Raw genomic sequence first — 14,594 nt, forward strand, 5'->3', positions numbered from 1 at the left:
CAAAACAATCTACAAGCGCAAGTGTTTTCTTGTAATGGTCTTCAGTGTCACTGTTTGTACTTTATTGTAGTACGCAGCAACTCTGAAAGACCATACACTATTTCTGGGTAGAGTTATTTTTAAAAGGTAACTTTGTGCAAACTGTGACTTACACATTCTGTGGCTGTGACTATTAGTGAACTCGAGATGACAGACTTTCCTTCATTAAAACTCACTGAAACATGAAGAGTTCTGAAAGAAAATGAAGAAATAATAATTAACAATGAATTAAAAAGTAGAGCTTTGTGGGAGATTTTTCTTTCTTTAAATAATTCACAAGTAACCAGAAAGTCTACTTTAAAAGTCAAGTGCCTGATCAGTTATCTTAGCTTTTTTCTTTCTTAGTTCCAGTTCTTACTCAGTAGCTAGAGGCAAATTCCTTAAGTGATTCAATTGTTTCTAAAAGAGGCACTAATGTAAATAGAAACATAAAAAATTCCTATGGTTGTCCTTTTAGTTTAAAAATGCTATTTTTCAGACAAAAATTTAATTTAGAAGAATTCCTTAATGCAGAAAAATGCTGAGATTTTTCAGATTCACAAAAATCTTTTTAAAAAGGAGAAGAATCGTTCCATCCCATTTCGCTTTTCCCTGTCTGTAGATAGTACAATTATTATAAGATCTTTGTTTAAGAATACAGAAATAACCAGCCATTCAAAGATAAAATACAGAGAAAGTGATAATGAAAGACAGAGATAAGCTGAATGGAAAAAAATAATATGCTTAAATATCTGTAGGCATTTGTTGCAAATACCCAAGATTTTAACATATCCTGAAAAAGGCAGAGAAAAGAGAGAAAAATTTTTGTCCATTGCTGAGAACTACTGAAAGTAAAATACAGCTCTCATTTTGAAAATATGATTTCAAATTATAATATAATTAAAAATAATGCAAATTCCATTAATTCAAGTTTTATTATAGTAATTCATTAATTGGGATCAGTTGGTAATTTTTTTTTTTCATAGCTTTAAGAAGATGGCAACCCACTCCAGTATTCTTGTCTTAGAAATCCCATGGACAAAGAAGCCTGGTGTGTTAAAGTCCATGGGGTCGCAAGAGCCAGACAGAACTTAGTGACTAAACCACCACAAGAAGATATCAAAGGGGGAATAGTGACAAGGAAATTTTAAAGGAAACAGCTCTTTTCCAAAAGAGTTTACAAAGTATATTATCTATAATAATCAATATACCAAGAAAACACAGCTATCCATTTATTAAAGTGAAATAGGCAACATTTTGTTAATCTAGCTTCTATACCACAACCATGCCCCAGTGTTCACAAAATATTCTAAATTCTAAGAATTAATAGCCAGAAACTTTGCCTTAATTACTTTGGATTAGTAGAATCTTACTAAATTTATTAGAGTTCTACTCTAGGCCTTGAATTGTGTGTCAAACATTATTAGTTATAGACAGAATAAAACAGAAGCAATCTCAAGCCACTGGTAAGATTTTCAATAATGATGCCAGAGGTGACAAATATTATTCAGTTCCTGCCAGATGCTATCCTGGGCATTTTATGATATTATCTCATTTAATTCTTGTAACTCTTAAAGTAAGGAGATTCACAGTTTTATAGCTGAGGTACATAAGGCCCCAAAATGCTAATTACCTTGTCCAAAGTAGTAAAGACAGGATTCTTACAAATTTCGAGTTCTTTCCATTATACCACTGAGGCTTGAAGAAATGAAAGTTCTTATTGGGTTTTTCTTTTTTATTATTCCCTCAATGTGATATGTAGCTTGGGTTTTTACAGTGCTAGAGTCTCCAGGACAGATAAAACTAGCAAACTTCTAGCTAAACTCTTCTTCAAAATTCAGGATAACTCCTATTAAAAATATTCCCTGTAAATTATTCCCTTCAAAACATCTTGTTTTTAAAAATATGTTTAACTAAATCCAGAAACAAGCAAGAACTTAGGGTGTTTATGTCAATGTTACTGAACTTCTATGAACTCCCAACACAGAATGAGAAGTGGCTTATTTAAGAAGGTAAACTTAAAATTACTTGCTTATTCTGCAGAATTGAGTGCCTTGTTTTGTTTTGGTTTTTTGAAGACTAAGCATAGTTGAATCCAAAAATAATGTTTCCTAGATCTTAATTCCTCCACTCTAAAGCATGCACCAGAAAGCATATGACACAGAAGGCATGGTTTTGGTTTTGGGGAAGATTTATTTGAGTCATAACACTGTGTGACTGTTGCAGATAATCTTATTGATTCAACTTTGAAGGGCTCAGTAGACATTGACATAAATTGTTTATAATCTGGCAGGTAGAACTCACCAGACATGAACCAGTTCTCTAATTAACAAAGCTGAGTTCAGTTCAGTCACTCAGTCATGTCCGACTCTTTTCGACCCCATGAACTGCAGCACGCCAGGCCTCCCTGTCCATCACGAACTCCTGGAGTTCACTCAGAGTTGCATCCATCGAGTCAGTAATGCCATCCAGCCATCTCATCCTCTGTCATCCCCTTCTCCTCCTACCTCCAATCCCTCCCAGCATCAGAGTCTTTTCCAATGACTCAACTCTTTGCATAAGGTGGCCAAAGTACTGGAGTTTCAGCTTTAGCATCATTCCTTCCAAAGAAATCCCCGGGATGATCTCCTTTAGAATGGACTGGTTGGGTCTCCTTGCAGTCCAAGGGACTCTCAAGAGTCTTCTCCAACACCACACTTCAAAAGCATCAATTCTTCGGCGCTCAGCCTTCTTTACAGTCCAACTCTCACACTCATACATGACTACTGGAAAAACCATAGCCTTGACTAGACAAACCTTAGTTGGCAAAGTAATGTCTCTGCTTTTCAATATGCTATCTAGGTTGGTCATAACTTTTCTTCCAAGGAGTAAGCGTCTTTTAATTTCATGGCTGCAGTCACCATCTGCAGTGATTTTGGAGCCCCCCAAAATAAAGTCTGACACTGTTTCCACTGTTTCCCCATCTATTTCCCATGAAGTGATGGGACCGGATGCCATGATCTTTGTTTTCTGAATGTTGAGCTTTAAGCCAACTTTTTCACTCTCCTCTTTCACTTTCATCAAGAGGCTTTTTAGTTCCTCTTCACTTTCTGCTGTAAGGGTGGTGTCATCTGCATATCTGAGGTGATTGATATTTCTCCTGGCAATCTTGATTCCAGCTTGTGCTTCTTCCAGTCCAGTGTTTCTCATGATGTACTCTGCATAGAAGTTAAATAAGCAGGGTGACAATATACAGCCTTGACGTACTCCTTTTCCTATTTGGAACCAGTCTGTTGTTCCATGTCCAGCGGTCTAGAGTGCCAGGCTGCAACAGCGCAGGAATGGCCAAGAGGAGCTACCCCTCATCCAAGGCCAGGGGCGGCACCTGAGGCCAAGGGCGGCAGCAGGAAGGAGCAACCCTACGCCTGAGGCCAGGGCAGCGACCAGAAGCAGCTACTTCATTTCTTCTAAGGGATTCCTGCTCGCAGTAGTAGATATAATGGTCATCTGAGTTAAATTCACCCATTCCAGTCCATTTTAGTTCACTGATTCCTAGAATGTCGATGTTCACTCTTGACAACTCTTGTTTGACCACTTCCAATTTGCCTTGATTCATGGACCTGACATTCCAGGTTCCTATGCAATATTGCTCTTTACAGCATCAGACCTTGCTTCTATCATCAGTCACATCCACAACTGGGTATTGTTTTTGCTTTGACTCCATCCCTTCATTCTTTCTGGAGTTATTTCTCCACTGATCTCCAGTAGCATATTGGGCACCTACTGACCTGGGGAGTTCCTCTTTCAGTATCCTATCATTTTGCTTTTTCATACTGTTCATGGGGTTTTCAAGGCAAGAATACTGAAGTGGTTTGCCATTCCCTTCTCCAGTGGACCACATTCTGTCAGACCTCTCCACCATGACCCGCCTGTCTTGGGTGGCCCCATGGGCATGGCTTAGTTTCACTGAGTTAGACAATTTCACTTTCTGTTGATGAAACTGAAAGAGGAGAGTGAAAAAGTTGGCTTAAAGCTCAACATTCAGAAAATGAAGATCATGGCATCTGGTCCCATCACTTCATGGGAAATAGATGGGGAAACAGTAGAAACAGTGTCAGACTTTATTTTGGGGGGCTCCAAAATCACTGCAGATGGTGACTGCAGCCATGAAATTAAAAGACGCTTACTCCTTGGAAGAAAAGTTATGATCAAACTAGATAGCATATTGAAAAGCAGAGACATTACTTTGCCAACTAAGGTTGTCTAGTCAAGGCTATGGTTTTTCCAGTGGTCATGTATGGATGTGAGAGTTGGACTGTGAAGAAAGCTGAGCGCCGAAGAATTGATGCTTTTGAAGTGTGGTGTTGGAGAAGACTCTTGAGAGTCCCTTGGACTGCAAGGAGACCCAACCAGTCCATTCTAAAGGAGATCATCCCGGGGATTTCTTTGGAAGGAATGATGCTAAAGCTGAAACTCCAGTACTTTGGCCACCTTATGCAAAGAGTTGAGTCATTGGAAAAGACTCTGATGCTGGGAGGGATTGGAGGCAGGAGGAGAAGGGGACGATCGAGGATGAGATGGCTGGATGGCATCACCGACTCGATGGACATGAGTCTGAGTGAGCTCCGGAAGTTGGTGATGGACAGGGAGGCCTGGCGTGCTGCTATTCATGGGGTCGAAAAGAGTCGGACATGACTGAGTGACTGAACTGAACTGAACTGAGACTAGCAAGGGGGGCATTCTCCATCGCCCTTTCGATGTCTATGTAAGAAGCTTTCTATGTCCCTTTTTATACTTTAATAAAACTCTGCTATACAAAAGCTCTTGAGTGATCAAGCCTCGTCCCTGGCCCCAAAGGTAAATCTTCAGAGATCTTGAATCTGACATTGTTCACCATCAGCTGTCAACCCAACACATTAACTCATCTTCTCATTTAATTCTCACAACAATCCACTGAGGGAGGCTGTACCATTATCTGCATTTTCCAAATAAGGAACATAAAGCTTAAAAAGGTAACCTGCCCCAAACTGGACTTCTCTTGACTCTGTAGTCAAATGCTTTCACTTCTATTGCACATTACCTTAATCCTTGATAAATGCTTTAGGGTCTGATATCTAATTTTTGCTCACTGGCAAAATTTTGTGTCACTCCTCCAACTTTTTACAACATTCATATTATTTCTCGTGGTTAATTACATTAGCATTGACTATATAATGAAGAAGGAAATGGCAACCCACTCCAGTATTTTTGCCTAGAGAACCTCATGGACAAAGGAGCCTGCCAGGGCTATATTACATGTGGTCGCAAAGAGTCAGACATGACTGAGCAACTAACAGTTACTATATAAAATACTTATTTGTGAATATATCTATATACTTTTATATGGATATATATTTGCTGGTAGTTTTTTTCAGAAATATTGCAAGCATGAAAAACATACTCTAAAAGTTATTTCTGCTTTTAGATTTTGTTGTTTCTTTAGAAAAATATTTTGAGATTATTGGTATGATAATGGCACTGTTTGATCAAACCAGTCAAACCTAAAGGAAATCAGTCCTGAATATTCATTGGAAGGACTGATGCTGAAGCTGAAACTCCAATATTTTAGCCACCTGATACGAAGAACTGACTCATTGGAAAAGACCCTGATGCTGGGAAAGATTGAAGGCAGAAGAAGGGGACGACAGAGGATGAGATGGTCAGATGGTATCATCAACTCGATAGACATGAGTTTGAGCAAGCTTCAGGAGCTGGTGATGTACAGGGAAGCCTGGAGTGCTGCAGTTCATGAGGTCTCAAAGATTCAGATGTGACTGAGCGACTGAACTGAATGGCACTGTTATGAGTTGATACCTTTGTCCAAAGTTCTGCTCCTACATTGATGGCACACAGATTGATAAAGCCACCTCATCCTTTAACCCAAACTCAATACCTTAACCTTTCTTTGCCCCAAGACTCCAATATATGCATATCATGTTTTGTCATATTTTATGTAATTCTGCTAGAATTTATGGATTTCTCATTCTGATTGCTATATAACCTCTGGTTAGTAATGTTTAGAACAGTAGAACTCATACTCTCAGTTACAGAAACTTTATTATGGATGGAAACGTATTAAAGTCATTGTTTTTATGTAATTCCACACATCAGTGAGAGGTGAGTCAAGAATTCATCTTTATTTGTCCCAAGAATAAAATAAAATTGAAAAAGAGGATAGATTCTGCCCACATGTTGGAGAATCAGGAGTTCTAGGTTTGAACCCTAGTCACTATACTCTCAATATTGCATTCCTCAATCTGTAAAATGGGGATACTTGTACCTACTTCAGAGTTTGGGAGGAAAAAGCTTGATAAAATAATGTCCACAAAATGTCCAACACAGTGCTTAGAACACAGCAGGTACTCTATAAATTACTGTAACATCAACACTTGTCAAAAAAATTATTCAGAATATCAAGATACTCTTATACCAAGTTAAAAAGCAACATAGATAATACTGAAGAATGTATTGCAGCAATGAGATAATTGCCCAATACTGTTTTATTTAAAGAATTTCTCTTCCCCTTACTTCCATATAAAAATAGAGAAAGCTAAATTGTTTGAAAAATGCCTAGAATATAATATCATGCAAGTTTATTTAAAGAAATTTTTCAGAGCTATTTCCTTCCTGTTACAAAATGTTATCTTGACAAAACCCAACATTACAACTGTGTTGACTGTGTGCTTGAACTTAACACTTAAAACTACATTCCAAATTGGTTTCTGAATGTCTGCCAATAAGTTCAATCAATCACTCAATTAGTCTATTGCTCTAATATTTATAAATTACCTGCAATAGGCCAAGCAAGGCCATGCTTGGTGATAGAGTTGCAAAAACAAGTAAAACACAGAATTACAATGTAACTGAAAAGAAGTCAAATAAAACAATTTCAGTAGAATGTGATATTAACTAAAATAGGAACCAGCAGAAAGGTACTAGAGCACAAGGTAGGAAATACAACTAACTCAGCCTTGCATGAGGGCATCAACAAAGGTTTCCTGCAGGAAGTCATCTCTATGATGAATCCTAAAGAATGATCAAGAATTAGTTAGGAAAGGAGATTAGAAAGGAATCTAAGAAGACGGAGCACTATTTGACAAGCTAGAAGATATAAAAGGCACAGAATAGTCAAGGAACTAAAAAGCTATTCAGTATGGCAGCAAAACAGAATATGACAGTGAAAATATATGGTTTGAGGCTGAAAAGGAGAATAGGATAAGGATCATGAAGAACCCAGGATGCTATATTTAGATATTTGGGATTAGTCTTATGAACTTCTAAGACAGGTAGAAATCTGGTCATAATCATGTTTTACAAATATCACACGTGTTGCATTGTAGATGAATGGTTGGAAGAGTAATAATTTCTACAGTAGAAGACCAGTTAAGAAAGTCATGGTGTATTCCACTCTTGTTAGGAATGTAAATTGGCACAGCTACTTTGAAAAACAGTATGGAGGTTTTTGAAAAAGTTAAGAATGGACCTACCATAAAATCCAGTTATTCCACTTCTGGGTATTTATCTAAAGAATACAAAAACACTAACTCAGAAGATTTATGCACCTTGATGTTTACTGCAGCATTATTTAGAATTGCCAATACAGGGAAGCAACCTAAGTGTCCACTCATAGATGAATGGCTAAAGATGTACAATGTACATGTACAATGGAATAGTATTCAGCCTAAAGGAGATAGAATCTTGCTATCATGACAACACGGATGGATCTTGAGAGTACTAAGTGAAATACATCAGACGGAGAAAAGCAAGTATGTATGATTTCACTCGTATGTGGAATATAAAAGCAAGCAAACAAAATAAAAGGAAACACATAGATACAGAGAATAGACTGATGACTCCCAGAGAAGAGGGGGAAGGTGAAATGAATAAATGGAGTTAACTGTATGCTAATGGATGGAAACTAGACTTCTGGTGGTAAACATGCTGTAGTGTATATAGAAGTCAAAACTTAATATTGCACACATGAAGCATATATAATATTATAAGCCAATGTTATCAATTAAAAAAATTTTTTTAAGAATTTCTTAGTGCATTTCAAATAAAAACCGAAGTAGAATTGAGTGAAATAGTGTCAATGGGGGTAGGGCAAAAATGAAAACTGAGAGATATTAAGGAGTTAAAAATAGAAAGTACTTGGACATTTATAGGATGCAGGAAGTGAGGAAGAAGGAGTAGCTAAAGATGATTTCAGAGTTTCTGTCTTGCACAGGAAGGTGGGTAATCCTGAATAGGAATCATGAAAGGAATAGGTTTGAATGGAAGTTTAGTTTGGGAACTTCAGGTTTAAGATGCCTAAGGGAAATACAAGTGAGTTAGTTGACATCTGGATAGTAGACATCTGAATAGTTGGCTTAAAGCTAAGGGAAATATCTTGTTTGGAGATTGGGAGCCCATCAGCAGGAAAAGGAAGCCTTAGAGAAGGCCGAGTTTATGGGTTAGGAATCCAGTCATGGTGAAAACTGACAAGGAACCACAAGAAGAGGAAGCACAGGTGACAGAAGAAACAGCCAGGGAGGTGGGACTATGAAGTCGGGAAAGATAAGGGAGAACCTCCTGAGACAGGACCGGCCCACGATGCACATAATTCTGGGTGTTTAGGGAAGGTGGGGCTCAGAACCAACGACTCTTTCAAGTTTGTTTTCTACAAATTGGTGCTACATTGTTTAGAATTGTGTACAAATGTTCGTTTTCTCTTTGCTCCATCCTCAGAATATTTTTTTAAGTAGAAGGATAGAAGAAATCTAAACATCTTAACAGAAAGACTGTTGGAAATGCATTTTAATGTCAACTGCTTCTCACAGTAATTGTGATAAAACCAAATTTAAATCTACTAAATTATTTCCACATGAGAAATTATTCAATAGTATTGGGATATTTAATGAAGTAAAAAAAATTCAAGGTCCTAACGGTCACAGTGCTTTTATTTAATGTTTAAAGATGTATGAAAATTCCAAAACAGGAGAACAGCTCAGTGCCATATGTTATGGTTACTCTGATTGAGAAATTTCATACTCCATGAAATATGGTTGACATTTCAACCCACAGTAACCTATTTGCAAAGTATTCATTTGCTGCTTACTTTATGCATAACCAATAAAAGACTGCCATTTTACGATTCATTAAAAAAGATGAAAAAATTAAATAATATTGTGAAAGACATTTGCTGAAAGTAATAAATAATTTACCTCCAATTTGCATATACTGAAAATTAAACTGGTAACTACTCAAAAAGTTATTAAAATTATGTCAACTGAAGATATTTTGAAACCAAGTGCTACTATTTAATACTCTGTAGAGTTTTTTAAAAGTTAGCTTTATGCATAATAAATTATGTGTTGAAAATCAAATTCCATATTTGTGAATAAAGATTCAATTTCTAGTTATGAATATAGATGTAAATTAATGTTTCATCTAAAATATTTTCTTCAAAGGGCAAAAGGATAAAATAACTAAATAAAATAATTTCTTTTTGAGATACCAATATAGTTATATAAAACTGAAACAAATATACTGCAGTCAGGAAGACTGCTAGATTTTAGAAGAAAAAAATGCTGTATCAGAGAAATACTGGATATCACATCTAAGGTTGTATTGGAAATGTTTTCAGTATTACACTGAAAATAACCCCTTTTTAACTGCACTGTGTATTTTTTTTAAGTGCTCAAAAGATGTTTAGAAAAGATCACTAGATTTTTAGTATCTCTTATCCAAAAATGTCAAATGTCTTAATAGTAGTAAAATCTTAAATAATATAAAATTTAGAAGTAGATCTATAAGAGGATTTAAATACATATTTACTTCCCCAGAGGCTTAGTTGGTGAAGAATCTGCCTGCAATGCAGGAGACCCAGGTTAGATCCCTGGGTCAGGAAGATCCCCTGGAGAAGGAAATGGCAACCCACTCCAACATTCTTGCCTGGAGAATCCCATGGACAGAGGAGTCTGGCAGGCTACAGTCCATGGGGTCGCAAGAGTTGGACACAACTTGGCAACTGAACTACCACATCTTCCGTATCATCGCATGGCTGTCCCTCCTGGAACACTTTAAGTTACCAAAACACTCACTAAATGATTCTAATGTTTACAGAACTCTTCCTTATACTGAGCTGAAATGTGCCTCCCTTTATCTTTCATTCTTCTCGTGTTCTTGGAGCCATACAGAATAAATCAAATCTATCTTTCACACAACAGACCTGAAGTTTGAAGGAAGCTGAGGTGTCATATCTAGATTATGACTTTTTCAGTATTTTAACTGCATCCTATTTAACATTTTAATACTTGATCACATTCTATTAGCCACCCCTGGATGTACTCGAATTAATTATTGTTTCTCTTAAAAGGTAATTTCCAGAACTGAAAATCATATTTAGGATCAAGATTCAATGCAGATTAGGTGAATTTATCACTTTTACAGGGGTTCCCTGTGGCTCTGCCTGCCAATGCAGGAGACATGGGTCGATCCCTGGGTTGGGAAGATCCCCTAGAGAAGGAAATGGGAACTCACTCCAATATTCTTGCCTTGGAAATCCCCTGGGCAGAGGACACTGGCTGGTTACAGTTCATGCAGTCACAAAAGAGTCAGATATGACTTAGTGACTAAAAACAACAATAACATATGTATAAAAACGTATAAAATTTGACCACCATGTGGCCTAGTGCTCTTGGAATGAGTGGCTGAGTTCCCCTACAGACATTCAGCGCAAGAGGCTGTCAAGGCTGTAGCTTGGTGTCTCTGGCAGGCCAATGTCCTGGCAACTGGAAGGAAACCCACTGATGGACACATTCACATCTAGAATGTCTGCTATGGGGTCTGAGTGCTGTGGATGCTTCTGGGCATGCTCCATCCTCTGGTCCCCTACTATAAGGAGTTCATCTCAGGCCACGGCTTTGCTCAGAACCAGCTTGTTATTTGGAAGCACTCAACCATGGGCTTCCCTGGTGGCTCAGCTGGTAAAGATTCCTCCTGCAATGCAAGAGACATGGGTTCAATCCCTGGGTAGGGAAGATCCCCTGGAGAAGGGAATGGCAACCCCCTACAGTATTCTTGCCTGGAGAATCCCATGGACAGAGGAGCCTGGTGGGCTACATACAGTCCATGGTTCTCAAAGAGTTGAACACGACTAAAGTGACTCAGCACACTTACTGAAAACAACCATGGCCAAGGTGGCTAGGTTCACAGGTCACACAATGCAGGTCCTCGGTCTAACCATGAGCTCAGGAGGGGCCCTGCAGCTATGGCACTGCTCTGATTGGACCCTGAACAAGGGAGGAAGTGGGAAACCAGTGCAGCAAAGCAGCCTCATCCGCCCCATCACCTGTTCAGGACCAATTAATCACCTCAGTTTTGGAGTGCTTTTTAAAGAATTTTTCTTATTAAAAAATTATGTCAAGTCTCCCTCTAAAAAAAAAAAAAAAAAAACCTGACAAGATGAAATTCACCTAACCATACAAATATATTAAAACCGTTCATGTAAGAAGCTAGGCTAAAGGCAGAATTTGTAAAACCAGGAAAGAGAAATAGAATCAATTTTATTCCAGGCAAAATTAATTATACTGAAAAAATAACAACACTGAGGAGAAGAAGATTCTATCACCAAGTCAGGCTCTGACCCCAAGTCTGCCACACATGCATCTCCGTGATCCTTCAGTATCAGCTGCTTGAAATTTTCCATATACACTGATGTCCCACCTCCTCTTACTCAAAACACTCTGTCAACTGTCTTTCCGCACAGCCTTTTAAGAGAACTAATACTATCAGTTTCATCTGATTGAGATATTTATTTCATATTTGCCAGAAGATTCTGGCCAATGTTTTTGAAAGCACATTTAACTATACCATATGCCTCCTTAAATCATCTCTATCAAACAAGCTGTAGGATAAGGCTCTGGTTCACTCTGTTCTGTTTTTCTTTCTTCACAATGTGTTTATGTATATTTACCCAATTTGCTCTGTTCCTCTTGCCAAATTGCAGGTTTGAGATCTCAACTAGTGCAGAGCAGCTGCGCTATTGTTGATGTCTCACCAAACAAGGGTCAGCAAATAAGCCCATTTCGCGAGAATGGTGACACCTGCACAGTCCACTCGAAAGGCAACTGCCCTCAAAAGGGTGGGATCTGCAGGGCTTCACAGAGTCCTTCCTACTTAAGACATTTTGGTACAAATAAACCACTGACAGAAACCACCTTCCAATCTATACATCTTTCTAGGTAAGATAGTGTGTTTAACCATAGGACATTTTTTTAAATTAAATTGTTTCCAATGGAAAAAAAAATAGAAAAGAACTACCTCGTTTACATTCTTTCTGTTTAATGACTAAAAATCTGTGCATTTTGGTATAAAATTCTCTACCAAATAAAGAAATGTAATCCATAGATATCTCCTCAAAGAAAGGACTCCAAAGACCCATTCCAGCAATACTAAGCAATGATATACCCAGATAAGATTTGCCCAGATAGCTTTAACTTTTGGTTTCTCCATGACATGCTGTACATGCGTGCTAAGTCACATCAGTTGTGACCCCATGGACTATAAGCCCACCAAGCTACTCTGTGCATGGGATTCTCTCTGACATCAATTTCCAAATGCAAACTTCTGTCCTAGCTACCGTGCTGCGTTCTTAATTCCCATCTCCAAGAAAACATCTTCATGTGAAGCCTCTTTCAAACCAAAATTCATGAGCTCTGGATTTTTAAAGGGATCATCCTCAAAGAAAATGTATTTCAGGAAGTAACATAAAGATAAGAAAGGGACTGAGCGAGCACTCTAATGAGATGAGGCACATGTCCGTGGCTCCAGCTCTGAGACTGTGCATCTGGCTTTGAGGCTGTCTAGGGTTACTTCACCAGCATGCTGTTAATTATTTAAGCGAGAGAACAGGGGGAACCATCACCACATCTGGCACTCTCACACAGGAAAAACCTTCTTCATTGTTGGGCCAGATGTGTTTATTTGAAACACAGACTAACTAGCAACTTAATGGGTTTCAATCCTTAGCCAAAAGCTAATTAGACAAACATAGTAAGCATCAGTCACCTTACAAGGCTAAACTGTTTCAGCGGTGTTGATTTTAATCCAATCTCATAAGAGGTCTCATCACCTACAAAAGTATCTGAAGGAAATGCAAGGCAGAGGAAAGGTCCAAATGACTTGCAAAGTACTTAGTGGAACACATAATGATGTCGCCAAATGTCCAACACAGTAACAAAATCTTTGATTTTGCCTCAGTGGTATCATGTACTTGATACAAAAAAGAGGAAAGCAGAATTATTTTAGACAGATCTCCTTCCAAAACACTCTCAGCTAGCTTGTAGGTGAAATATTAACACCCAAAGCTGAACAAATGATGATTTCTTGTGCCTGGTACTTTTAAAAAATCATATAAGACATAATAAATATCAGACACAAGAAACCATCATTTGTCTGGCTTTTGACATTAATATTTCACCCACAAGCAAGCTGAGAAGAGGATTTATCTACAAATCACTAAAATATTCAGGCAGTATGTATGGCAGCCTATTCAAAAGGGGATTGTGCCCCAAGGCAAGTTCTACAGAAAACGAATTCAGTGTTGGACAGAACAGGCATTTTGCATTTTATAAGTACTTTGGAGAAGAAAGTAAGCTGTCTTACCTTACTAGTCATTACTATGAAAAATCCAACTTAGTTTTCTGCTCTCTTAAATGGTATGACCCCCAAAACAGAATTCTGATCATCTTTCTCCTACCTAAAATACCCAGTAACCAAATGCACTATTTTAGTCCATATATAAATAATGAATCAAAATGTTTGAGAAACATGTAACAAATATTTCACAAATCTATTATGTGTCCAGCATCATGTCCAGCAAGAAACAAAACAAATTCATTCTAGCAGGAAGGAGACACAATAACAAACAAACAAATGCTTTGGAGAAAAAGTAAACCAAGAAAAGGAAATAGTGTTAGACTCAAAGCACGGATGGAGGAGCCTGGTAGGCTGTGGTCCGTGGGGTCGCTAAGAGTCGGACACCACTGAGCGACTTCACTTTCACTTTTCACTTCCATGCACTGGAGAAGGAAATGGCAACCCACTCCAGTGTTCTTGCCTGGAGAATCCCAGGGACGGGGGAGCCTGGTGGGCTGCCGTCTATGGGGTCACACAGAGTCGGACACGACTGAAGTGACTTAGCAGCAGCAGCAGCAATAGACTCAAAGGAGGGCGTAGACTCTATGATTAAATAGGGTAACTGGGAAGGGCTTACTGAGAAGACGACATATAAACAAAACTTGAAGAAGCTGAGCAACTGAGACAAGAGGGGAGGAGCCTCTTAAGCAGAGAGAACGGCAAGTGTAAAAGATGCTGGAGTGGGAGTAAGCTCACATGGTTAACAAAGAGCAAAGAGGCCAGTGTGCCCATAACAGAAGGGGCAAAAGAGGATAAAGTCAGAGATGCAGCAAGGGCCAGATGCTGTAGAACCTTGCAGAACACTGACCGCAGTGACTACACCTTCAGTGTAATGGAGAACTCATTCTCAAGGATAAGTGAAGGGGTGATATAGATTG

General features: G+C 38.4%; 1 protein-coding gene across 1 annotated transcript in view; it reads right to left on the reverse strand.

The window, feature by feature from the left end:
* Positions 1-14,594, reverse strand: part of ANTXR2 (ANTXR cell adhesion molecule 2) — a 172,987-nt gene that overhangs the window by 109,419 nt on the left and 48,974 nt on the right. The window contains exon 11 of the mRNA XM_052641916.1: positions 153-231. Coding sequence (XP_052497876.1) covers positions 153-231 — 79 coding nt within the window. The remainder of the gene's footprint in view (positions 1-152; positions 232-14,594) is intronic.

The sequence above is a fragment of the Budorcas taxicolor genome, chromosome 6 (genome assembly GCF_023091745.1).
Source record: "Budorcas taxicolor isolate Tak-1 chromosome 6, Takin1.1, whole genome shotgun sequence".
NCBI classification, from domain to species: domain Eukaryota; kingdom Metazoa; phylum Chordata; class Mammalia; order Artiodactyla; family Bovidae; genus Budorcas; species Budorcas taxicolor.